Source organism: Acinonyx jubatus, chromosome D4, assembly GCF_027475565.1.
Source record: "Acinonyx jubatus isolate Ajub_Pintada_27869175 chromosome D4, VMU_Ajub_asm_v1.0, whole genome shotgun sequence".
NCBI lineage: Eukaryota > Metazoa > Chordata > Mammalia > Carnivora > Felidae > Acinonyx > Acinonyx jubatus.
In genome coordinates, this window is record NC_069391.1 from 62,782,758 (window position 1) to 62,795,356 (window position 12,599).

Genomic DNA, 12,599 nt, shown 5'->3' on the forward strand with positions numbered 1-12,599 from the left:
TGCTAAAGGGTGAAGGCCTTCAACAATATAAGTCAAATAGCCCCTCTGGGAGGTACTCCATCAAAATTTGCATTTCTAAGACGCTTCTGGGGGATTGACTAAAATTCATCTTCCTCTTCTAGAGGCTGGCAGTAATTGCAGAACTGCAGGATAAAACGTTAAAACGTTGGTGAAAAATTAAGAATCGCTTGCAAGATGTAAAACTCGGGGCTATGAAAATTTAAGACTGCCCTCCAATCTATTCACCTTCTTAGATGTTACCATGGAAATTTGTTTAAAGTCCCACCAAAACGAGTTTTGGTTAAGTTTCAGAAATACCAGGCATTATTTTAACCCAGAAGAGAGACAACCCCACAGTTTGCAAGATGAAAGCTCAAGGATTAAATTCGCCACTTGCTTCATTCAATACTTCAATCATTTTATCTGTCAACACCTTAGGTAAGAAAAACTCAGCAACTGTGTGTAAAATTACTGAGTTAAATGGGGGTAACTGGACTCCGAGAAGACTAACTAGGAGGCAAACCCTACCGTAGATCGTGTTTCCACGGTAGGTTTATCGACTCCTTCAGAAGCCTGGCTTAGTCTTTTTGAATGCTGGGCACAACATATGTCGATAAAGAGTATGGGTGATTTAAATAGTCTTAAGTTGTGAAACCAACTTTACCTTAGAGCGGCGGACAATTTTATCAGTCCATACTCTTTTTCCAAGCCAGCAGCCAGGGCAAGAGTCCTTTTCACTTGGCGCAATTACAGGGAAAACCCAGAAATACTTAAAAAAAATATACATGCCAAAGAACTGGAGTTAAGTTACTAGGGTGGGGCTGTGTAAAGCTTTGGTGACTCATTAAAGGAAGTTGGCGACCTCGGGTCTTGGCACTGGAAAAACACAGAAGAAACAAAAGTTGGGGGTAGGCGGAGGGTCGCGAGCACACTTTTATGTTTGATTGGCGGAACCACTCAGACTTTTCTTTATGGCGTCACCGGGTACCTGCCTGTAGAAAGGCCCCGTCCGCGTGACGTCACGTCTCACTGACCAATGAAAAGCCCCAGTCTGCGGGCCCCGAGGAGGGTTGTGGGCCCTTTTTTGTGAATGAAGCTCCACGGAACAGCCCTCCTGGGGTCTCCAGGAACCGCGGTCCGCTGTGCTCCCGCGCCTCAGCAGCAGCGTCCGCGGCCGCGGTGGGTGCGCGCGGTTACCCCGAGCAGCCCCAGCCGCCGGCGGCAGCACCGTCGCCTCAGCCGCGCCAGCGGGCTGCGGGCACCTGGGGGCGGGCTGGGGGGCGCCGGCGGCGGCAGGAGGCGCTGTAGCCAGGGCTGCGGCGCGGGTCCCGCGGCGGCCGCAGGAGGGAGCGGGGCAGGCGCGGTGGGCCCGGCCCCTTCTCCGCCTCCTGCGCGGCCGCCTCCCGCCGGGCTCGACCGGCGCCCGCCGTCCCTGCAGCGCCGCTCCGCGCCCGCCGCCCCGAGCGCCCGCGCGCGGGGCTGGCGGGGGCCTCGGCGGGCGAGCGGACGCTCGGGGCCATGGTCGTGGCCCCCTGACGGGCCGCGGCCGCCTCCATGAAGCGGAAGAGCGAGCGGCGGCCGAGCTGGGCCGCCGCGCCCCCCTGCTCGCGGCGTTGCTCGGCGTCCTCGCATGGAGTGAAGAAGAGCCGCAGTTCCACGTCGCAGGAACTGCACCGCTTGGACCAGCAGGACGACCTGTACCTGGACATCACCGGTGAGCCGGCGAGCGAGCGCGTGGCGGGGCGCCCCAGACACGCGGCACCCCGCGCGGGGGTCTTAGCCCACCCACCCAGTCTGTGGAGGCGCCTCCCGGGGCCCGACTGACGTGCCTCCACCCCCACTCCCTTGAAAGCCCTGCCGACCACACCCCCTTCAGCAGCCGGGCTCCTTGGGAGCGCCCCCCTACCCCGACTTTCCATCTGCGTGTGTTACGAGCTGTAACTTTATCCGTTTTGCATTCCTACCCCAGCGAGATGGGCCGAGGGTCACCTTTCTAAATTGCTGGCGTCAGCTCGGCGCCTCGGGCTTTTTCTAAGTTCGGGTTGATAGCACCTCCCGGGGCTGCAAGCTCGGTTGGCCCTCCCAGGAGTCTGAACCTCTGAATCACCCCAGAGGATTCCCCGAGCGCGCGGAACGCGCCGGCACGGGAGCAGCTGCCTTATTTGCTTGGCGTTCGCCCAACCTCGGCTGCTCTGGAAGAAATGGAGTCCCGCCTCGTGCGGCGTTCCCACGTCCGCGCTCGGGTCCGCACGGCCCGCGCCCCCTCCCTGGCGTGCACGCGAGCACTCCCGGCCTCCTGGGGCTAGCTCCCCTCTCGTGCCTCTACTAGCATTGTGTCACGTTGAAGGCTTGGGAGCCGAATGCCCAGAGTTGTCACTTGAGAAATCGCAGCCAGCCAGAGGAGGTAGAAAAGCAGACCTTTCGTAGCTGTTTTATTATTAGTGCTGATGCTACAATTCTTGAAGACTAATACATCCAATTTGGTAGCTGTTGGGTTTGCCAGGATTGACACTAAAGCGTGTGAAGGCATCACATGTGATGATGTATGTGCAAAACGCTTTGTAAACAGCATAGCGGTCTACAATTTTGAAGCAGTTTGCAGTCTGTTTTCTGTGGCGCGGAATGTGTAAGGCTTGGCATGTGGAATTTTTAAAAAACTGTTTCCCGCCCTGAGTCTTTGATAAACCAGGTGAGCTGGACAGGGCAGAATATTAATTTAGAAAGTGTTCAGACAAACATAAATTTAGTAGACATTGATTTCTAGATTGATGGACAGTTGTAAACTGAAGGTCCGTTTTAAACAAAGCTGCGAGTACAGGGGAAAGTTTCTCGGCGCTGGATGGGTGGCCTTTGGAAACCATGGCGGGAGGAGCAAGGGGTCGCCTTAAGCTCTGTCCCCGGCTGACACCTGCCCGGGTCCACCGTAGCATGTGGCACTGTTGGAGGTGAAGCCAGTTTGCTGAGGCTGAAACCAGGTCCCACCTGGCTGTACACTCCCCGGGAGATAGCCCCGCCGAGGAGGGCTAGGGGTGGGGGAAGACACCACATAATCCTTGTGCCTTTGTTATTTATTTATACCTCTTCAAAGGAACTTTGCCTAATAGATTTAATTTTAGGGCAAGTAACGCACTCTTCGTTCTGAAGGTGCTCAGGAGTTTCTAGTGAAAAGCTGGTTGCAGCCACCGGCTCTTGTTCCCCAGAGGCAACGGCAGTTCCTAGTTTCCTGTGAATCCTTCCAGAAATAGACTATGCGTGCATACACCTATATATTCTTAATCAGACACAAGCGTGATAGCATACATATTGTTTTGCAGTTTTTTCTTTACAGTATTTCTTAGCAGAACAATTATTCTGTACATGCAAACCTGCATTTGATTTTAATTACTGCTTAGGCCAAAGTAGACCAAGTTTTAAAAAATAAAGCCATAAAGTATATGTAGATTTAAATATATATCTCTTCAAAGATTTTATTTTTTAAAAGTAATCTCTACACCCAAAATGGAGCCGGAACTCACATCCCCCAGTTCAAGAGTCTTGTGCTGTATCCTCTGAGCCAGCCAGGTGCCCCTAAGTGTGTGTGTGTACACACACACATAGATATTTATATGTTTTAGTTGTTTAGACAGCTCCTTATTTTATTTATTGTATTTTTTAAAATGTTTATTCTTGAGGGAGAGAGAGAGACAGAGTGTAAGCGGGGGTGGGGCAGAGAGAGAGAGAGAGAGACAGAGACAGAATCTGAAGCAGGTTCTAGGCCCTGAACTGTCAGCACAGAGCTGGACAGAGGGCTTGAACCCAGGAACTGAGAGATCATGACCTGAGCTGAAGTCTGACGCTCAGCTGACTGAGCCACCCAGGCACCCTTAGACAGCTCCTTACTGATAAATATTTAAGGTTGTCTCCATCAAAAGAAGTTTTTGACAGTAAAGTCGTTGGAGTAACTCTTATTCCTCCTTCGTGGCTGGCTTTCCTGAGCACAGTGATTGAACTTCAGAAAATATTGCCAAGCTGAATATTGAGGAAAGAGTTGGTGCATTGTATAATATCAAAATGCTGTTATTTAGATTGCAAGCCCAGATAATGAAAGGATCCTGCTTAAGTGTAAGGGCAGCAAGGGAGTCAAGTTTGCCTGGAATTTTTCCAGGTGTCTCTTAGTGACAGTCTTGGCTTTCTGGAAGAATGATACTGAATCAGTCTGTTTCAGGGTGATGGACAAAACAAATTAAAGTAACTTTGGATGCATGGTGCAGATTACTTTACACTGGGTTTGGAGAGAAGGTTTGAGCCTAAGTGGCAACCTGGTCCCATCCTCCCCAAGTTGTTTTTTCCTCATTGTTTCCTTAACATTTTTCAAGTTGAATGTTACCAAAAGAGATATATAAATATAGTTGGTCTCCCAAGTAATATTTTCTTTTTCTATGCACATTTAAGTTTCTACAAACTGTGCCATATCAACAAGAACAGTCCTTTTTTTAATGGCTGTATGGTATTGCATTGTATGGCTGAATTGTGATTTATATAATGGTTACAATCATTTTTTTGGGAGGTTTTCAGTTTCTGCAAATGGCAGCAGTAAAATCAGTGTATATGTCTACCTACGTGTGTGACTGTATCTGCAAAATAAAGGAGAAGTGAAGAGACCAAGCCAAAATATATATAGTTTTATCTATTCATTGGTGGACTTTTTTGTGATTATGAATGATGCTGCTATGAACATTAATGTACAAGTTTTTGTGTGGACGTTTTCAGTTCCTTTGCCTATATACAGGTAGGAGTGGAGGTGCTGGGTTGCATGGTAACGCTATGTTTAACCTTTTGAGGAACTGCCAGACTTTTTCCCAGTGCTACTGTACCACTAGCATTTCCCACCAGCATTGTACCAGTTCTTCCACATCCTAGCCAACACTTGTTATAGGATTATGAAGTTCTTTCCCAGTGGGATTGGTTTGTAAAAATTAATGCACATTATCACTTCTGCCCACTCTGCCCTTCAATACATTATTTTTTTTACTTTAGTGCCTTGTTATTTTTATTGTGACTTATTATCTGTTAAGTCAAATTCCCATAGATTAATGCCTATTATTGTTCTGTAGTCCTTTGTTATATGGTCACTACTTACTTATTTATGTATGTATGTATGTATGTATGTATGTATGTCTAGCCAGCCACTTGGCTACACTGGGCATTTCCTAGGAGTAGACTGATGGTTTTATTCCCACATGGACCCCATCCACCTCTCACCATTCACTCAGTTCTTGCCATTTGCAGTGATGTGGATTTTTACATGAGCTGTATTCCTGGTGCGGTTCCATGCATCATATTAAAAAAAAAGATCAGGGGCGCCTGGGTGGCTCGGTCGGTTAAGTGTCTGACTTCGGCTCAGGTCATGATCTCACAGTCCGTGAGTTCGAGCCCCGCGTCGGGCTCTGTGCTGACAGCTCAGAGCCTGGAGCCTGTTTCAGATTCTGTGTCTCCCTCTCTCTGACCCTCCCCTGTTCATGCTCTCTCTCTGTGTCAAAAATAAATAAACGTTAAAAAAAAATTTAAAATCATAAAAACTGTAAATTGTATACATTAACAAAAAGAGATACTGAGTAAAGATCTAATCAGAATGAATTGTTATCAGTTAAGGAAGCTGGGGAAGAAGGGAAGAGAGGAGAGTTTTTGGTTGGGTTTGGAATTAGAATCTTTCAAGATGGGAAAAATACCAAATGAAAAATGTTGGACATGGGTTTTTGATTTTCCGATGAACCTAACAGTCAGAAGTCTGAATCTTTTTGATCTCTATATTCCTATCTCTTAAATAGGACCATAAATGACAGTGCACATTCTCCTTTCCTCTTTGTTAATATAGGAAAAAATATTAAAGACTATGAAACTACTGTATTATCTCTATGTTTGATAATTTATAGGATTTAATAGTATAGAATTTTGATTTACTTTATTTTTTAAACTTCTGACTAGTAAAAATAATTGGTAATAACTATTAGCTAAAAACGATTCTTGGTGGTTTGTCTTAAAATAAATTTTGTTTTTAATGTCTGCCGTGATAGTCTACCTTTTCAAGAGTCTATAACAGTAAATAATTTTATTGGAGAAGCTCTGGTCGAGGTCAGAATTGTCATTTAAAAGCACCGATTATCGTGTATCAGATACTCATCAAATTACAGATGCAGCACTGCCTTTACCCTGCTTCTTTTCTTTTTAGGATTTAAAAAATTCACACTAGACATTGGGCAGGGAAAATTTATTCATTAATTCAAGAAGTGTTGAATGCTTACTATGTAAAATAGTCTTGCATATTCATTGTTTGCAATGATAGAAGTATATATTTCTTGATTAAAAAAATAATGCTGTTACCTGGGGCACTGATTCAAGGAGGAAATAAATTCATTTTTCTTCAAGACTGATGTAGTAGATTATTGAGTTTCAGTAATTGAAGCTCATCAGAGTATGTAGTGTTCATTTTTCTTCTTATGCCTTATTTCTATACTTTGAAATTTGTGCATGAGCTATTTTTTTTTTCTTGATTTATGTGCTTGTTTAAATCTTCAGCATCTTTACTTCTGATGGTGTCATGTTAGTTATCTGCTTTAAATTTAATTCCTTAGGCAGTGGGGCACTACACACAAAAACTTAACCCAGTTTCATTGTTACTGCTTCAATGGACATAATGGTTGGGCATAGAGATGAAGGGAAAGCGGAATAACTAGGTGACAGAGGCGGTCCTGATGCCAGGAGTTGCCAGTCAGTGCAAACTGTAACTTCTCTAAATGGGAATGGATTTCCCCAATTCCTGTTGCGGAGAGCTGGAATGAAACTGCATTGTGGATTTTTAGAATGGAAGGAGGGCACTGAGTACATAGCAATGACATATCTTGAAGTTTCTGAGATAGTCTCTGGGGATCTCTGAATTGATAGGACAGGTGTTTTGTTATTTGAAAGAATTTCAAGAGATCATCTTGAAATACCACAACTGTCCACTTTTCCCTCAGAAGCTAAGACTGGAGATAAGTAATTTTGGCCAAATTTATGCAGTTTCTTTTTGGGAAAGCCATACTACCTGCCTTTTATTTTTTCTAGCAGATAAAGCTATTTCAGCAGTTATGTACATAAATTTGTTCAGCATGTACTATTTAGTCCTGTGCTGCATGGGTTAGTAGGTGATATCATAGTAGATGTTCCATGAGGAGTATCTGTGAAGTTGAATTTAGATAATTACCTAGTGAATTTGGAAATAGGAGTAAACTACGTACACAGTACAGGTCCTCCTGTTTTTCAAATCGGCTGTCATCACAGCTCAGATTTTCTAGGTATTTCATTCATTCAACCAAATGTATAATGAATACCTACTCTGCCAGGCTTTGTTTTTTTGGTTTCCTTTTGCTTCTCAAGAGCTAAAAATAGGTCACTGTGGAAGATAATCCCTGCTCTCATGGAGTTTGTTTTCTGTGTTAATTGAGAAAATAAAACTTGGAGGGTCTGAGGAATAACTAGTATAGAGAGGAACCGTATCGTGGTTGAAATTTGGGGGGAAGGAAAACTTTGTTCATAGAGTTTTTGAAGAGCTAATTGTAGTGGTTAGGCATGAGGACACCAGAGAAAGCTAGTTAGTGTCTGCCCTCACCAAGACTGAACACAGCTGGATTATTAATAACGTTTCGGAGCCTCTATTCTCTTCTGTTTGAAAATAAAAAGTGCAGTGTTGTTGGGAGGGTGAACTGAAGCAGATGCATGTGAAGTGCCTGACTTGGTGCCTCCTTGACAGCCAGGGATCCCTAAATGGTCTCTGGTATTACAAGTGTGCCAGCAGTGGGCCAGGGATACTAAGGGCAGACAGACAGTCATCGCGGTTGGAAGGGTTTCAAACTCAGAAGCAAACATTTCCTCCATACGTGTGCATGTACAAAAGGTTCAGTGAATCAGCACAGTGAAAATGCAGTGTGTTCCTTTCTCTGCTTCTGAGAATGATCTTCAGGGCAGAAGCGCTCCAGATGAGGCTGGCTCAGAATTTGTCAGAGCAGTGGAGATTTGGCGCTGTGATGACAAGCTTTTCTGTCTTGGGAAAAACGTTATGGTTTCTCTTTAAAGATTCCTTGTGAGAGGAAGAATAAACTAAAGCTGTTTCTTCCTTTTTGAGGCTATTGTTATGTATTTTTATTACACTGAAGAGTTTGTATATTGCATTATATTAAATTGCAGCTAAGCTCATTGGGGAATGTCTTTGTAAAGATGAAAAGGCCTCATGGGAGAGCCTCAGGTAGGTTATAGAAAATCAAATATATTAAATTCTTTACTGATAGAATATAAACTTTTCACAGTGGTTAATTTAAAGCATGACTGTGGCCTAGAGCATCGTTCTAAAAGAGTATTTCACAGATCCAAAAGATTTGATCCTGGTGGCACATATTACAGGCAGACAGGACTTTGTTGTTGTTATTTTGAGTAAAACAAAATTGTTTTCAGTGGGCTTTTCCATGCTCAATTTGTGACATGGAGACCCGATTTATTTGGAAGGGGTGGGAGGTAGAATAAATAAGAAATTCTATCTGTACGTCTTTTAACCACACTGGGAACAAAATAATTTTAGTAGCCAGTATTTTATTTTCCTTTCTGTCCTAGCTACAGAGTATTTTTAATCTGAGTAAGCCCTTAACTCAGGTACTTCATGTTAAAAGTACTTTTACATAATTATCTGTAAGTTGAATGAAAAGCATGTATAGACTGGTTTATCTGAACATTTCAAAAACTGTTCCTCACTTAGGACAGGCACCTTTATGAGTGAGGTAAGTAGGTGCAGGGGTTGTGGGCAAAAAGTGGAGAGATTAATATAGAGACAGAAACTGGTTCGGCAGGAGCTAACCAATCTTCAAATATTGTTTCTTTACATTATTTGTTTTTTAACTTCTGAGGTTAGTCATTTAATTTCTAGAAGTGCTGATCTACCATAATAGACAGGGATTACCTTAGAAAACATTTCCAAAACAAAATTGATTTTAATTTCCTAAATACAAGGATATTTAACTGGAATGTGTGCGTCTCATCTGGATTCTCTAGTTTATATGAAAGTTTTACGCCCTTCTCTCTCTTTCTCTTTTTTTCTTTAGCTTTTCATGGATACTGCTCCAACAAAGGTATTCAGATCATTGACTCTACTTTGCAGTGCTTTCTGATGATTTTAAAACTGTAGATTTAACCTGTTGGTTGTCATTCTTGGTTCCGTCCCTTCCTTGTTTGCTTGTCTTAAATTTAGTCTTAGGTAGCAGATTCAAGTTTTCTGTAATTGTAGAGTATCCTACGTATGTTTATGACTTAAGTCGAAATTTGTCTTTATATGAAAAGTTTTGTTGTTTCTGTGTATAGGTAATGCTGACATTAGTTTCTCTGCTATTGTATTAGATTAATTATGAATGCTATGTTTTAGATAGTGGATATTTTTGGTACTACTAAACTTTTTCTGTTTTAATTGAATCTCACATTCGTAGACTTGCTGAAAGGATGTTTAGAATGAGCTCTATAACAGCTATTCTTGATTTTTTTCTTTTGCTAGGTTACTTAGTTCTTTCTAGGCCTTTCTTTGCTTAATGGACAGGCTTATATCTTATTTACTGTTTTTGGCAAGAGGGAAATCTCATGAAAATGCCAACTTAAACTTTGGGAACAGGGAAGCTAAAGTATTCTGATTCCATTTCATTTTCAAGTTCCTCACATAAGGCCAGTTATCAAAAGAACAAATCCAAATGGCCCCATATGCATGTATTTCCAATTAAAAAAATTTCTGCTTTTATTTTCTTGGTCTTTTATTCAGCTCCTTTAATTCTTAGTATCATTTACATTCTAGAGAGCAGTTCTCTTAGAGTGCTTTATTCACCAGTCAGTTCAAAGATTTGGTCCTATTGTCTTTTGAGTCTGAAAAGCTGAGGAAGCCAGGCTGGGCAAATTCATTCTAAGTGTGCAATATCACATACTGACTTCATTTCTCAGGTAGTTCACTTTTATACTATTAAAATTTGGTCAGCAGTGTACTGTTTTCACAGAAGAAAAACATCTTGTTCCCACTGTTGATGGTGTTTATTGTTCCTTCAAGTTCTAATTTGAAAGTAAAATTACTTTCTTGGCACTGCAGTTTATGACATTGATCTTTTTATACCCAATCCATAATGCTATAATATCATTACAGACTCTGGATTCTGCAAAACCCTCCATTTTAGGACCATCTCAGCTGAATCATTCTCTGCATTTTGCTCATTTATACTCATTTGTATGAATCGTGCTGTGGAATTAATTAGTGTATCCATTTAATAAGTATTTATTGAGCAACTACCTTGAACAAGGGATTGAGCCAAGTACTATTGGGGAAGGGAGGAGGAGATATGAAGATTTATAGCAACATCCCTGAAAGACTGAGAAGGCATAGACTATTACGTCATCATCGCAGTGAAGACAGGTAATGAGGGAATCCGTCATTATGTGGTTTCGTTCTCTTCATTTACACAGTGTCAGTTTAAGAGAATTTTGTGTTGGAAATGTCACTCCATAATTCCTACACAAAGTAAATTATATTTTCCAGTGTGGTGAAAACGATCTGTCTTACGGTATCTTTCTCATGGGGGTGTAGGGGCATGGGTGTGGGTGTAGGTGTGTGTTTCAAACTTTAACAGTGACAAGTGGAAAAAGCTTAATTTTGGTACATAGTCATATACATATATGAATGCACTATATACATGAATACTGACATATAAATGGATATAGTTAATAACATACTGAAAACCCTATTTCTACTAAAACATAGTCAAAGCAAAAGTTCTACATTCCAGTTAATTCTGTATCTCTAATTTGAATCTCAAGAGCACCCCAGATGATATAGTTCAGAATGAGATGTCTTGTTTATTTTTAAGAATACCTTATTTACTGGTAAGAAGTAAATACAGAACATCTTTTTTTTTTTTAAATTATTTTAATGTTTATTTATTTTTGAGAGGAGAGACAGAGCACAAGCAGGGGAGGGGCAGAGAGAGAGGGACACACAGAATCTGAAGCAGGCTCCAGGCTCTGAGCTGTCAGCACAGAGCCTGATGTGGGGCACGAACCCACAAACTGTGAGATCATGACCTGAGCTGAAGTCAGCTGCTTAACCAACTGACCCACCCAGGTGCCCCATTACAGAACATCTTTTAAGGGGAGTATTGCTTCTTGAATTGAAGGCACTAAAGATGAAGATTGCCAAATATTTTAGGAACTAGATTTGGTGTGTGTGACTTGTACTGAAAAGCATTCTGATTTTCACAGTCTTTTATAGGTGCTGAGGAAGAATTGCTTTGATATGCATGTATAACAGAATTAACATTATGGTTTTACATTTTGGGGAGCTGTTCTCAGTCTGCTCTTGGAATTTTTTATTGTAGTCCTGTCATCAAATAGCTTGTTGGAAGCACCTTGTACATGAAACTGAATCCTCTTAACATTCATTTATTTCCTTTTTGACAATAAACTGTCAAAAAAGCTTATAATTTAGCTAGCAAACACAACTGAGGTTGGGATTTTAACTTCACTGTTAATACATTCTAATTTTAAACTATTGTGACTGAAAGGGCTTGAAGCACAGATTCACATAGGGTATGTTTGAGTGCATTTTATGGTTTTATCCTTGCACTGGCTGCTGCAAGAACTGCAGCAGAGATTTCACACTTGACCCAGATCTCTGCCAAGTGACAGGAGCCCACAGAACTGGGTGATATATCTCTATTTCTATATCTCTGTCTCTATCTCTATCTTTATTCAGTAATAGAGGGGCTTATCAGTGAATGTCATGGACACTCAAAGATGGATGCCTCTGAATGAATGAGAAGAGGCTTGAGCTGTGTTTTACAGCTTTTTTTTTTTTTTTAAGTTTATTTGTTTTGAGAGAGAAAGCATGAGTGGGGGAGGAGCAGAGAGAGAGTGAGAGAGAGAAACCCAATCAGGCTCTGCACCGTCAGTGCAGAACCCCATGTTGGGCTCGAATTCACAAACTGGGATGTCATGACCTGAGCGGAAGTTGGATATTTAACCAACTGAGCCACCAGGTGCCCCTTGAGCTGTGTTTTAAAAGATTCTCTTCTTTTCCCCTCTAGAGCCAGCAGGAACTGTTCTTTTTTTTTTTTTAAAGAACAGTTCTTGATTGCAGTAACACAAGTCTGCTTTCTCCTTCCTGCTGATAGCACCATTGGCCCTACTGTGGTGGCAGTTGTTGGGGTGGTTTGGGGAGGGTGTGATTGCTGGGACTGGGGAGAGACTCTACCCCAGTGTGGAGGAACTATCCTCTCTATCCCCAGACCTGTCAGTGCTCTTACATTTTTCCAGTAACAAACATCAAGACATGGTAGTTAACCTAAGTTAAATAACAACTGTGCTCCAAAAGGAAAAAAATACTTTTAATACTTTTAATCGGTCTTAGGAGAGCAGGAAAAGGAACATAACCTTAAAGCATCCTTTATCTATTAGGACCTATTCAGATTATTTTGATCAAATAAATTTTTAGAGGTTAAATGTGTGGATTCGGAAGACAACCATTTCTAGGCACAATGGTAAAGGAATTTTTTTTTTAATTTTTCTTTTCT

General features: G+C 42.0%; 1 protein-coding gene across 8 annotated transcripts in view; it reads left to right on the forward strand.

The window, feature by feature from the left end:
• The first annotated feature begins 1,398 nt into the window (after positions 1-1,398).
• The window catches only part of CDC14B (cell division cycle 14B), a 138,068-nt gene continuing 126,867 nt past the window's right edge, over positions 1,399-12,599 (forward strand). For 7 of the 8 annotated variants that reach the window (XR_008291200.1, XM_053205151.1, XM_027048211.2 and 4 more), the window contains exon 1: positions 1,404-1,714. Coding sequence is in view for 7 of the 8 variants with exons in the window: in XM_053205151.1 (XP_053061126.1) it covers positions 1,555-1,714 (160 nt within the window). In the remaining variant the exon portion in view is untranslated. Of the gene's footprint in view, positions 1,715-12,599 lie in introns of all 8 variants that reach the window. The other variant, XM_053205152.1, reaches the window with a different exon arrangement.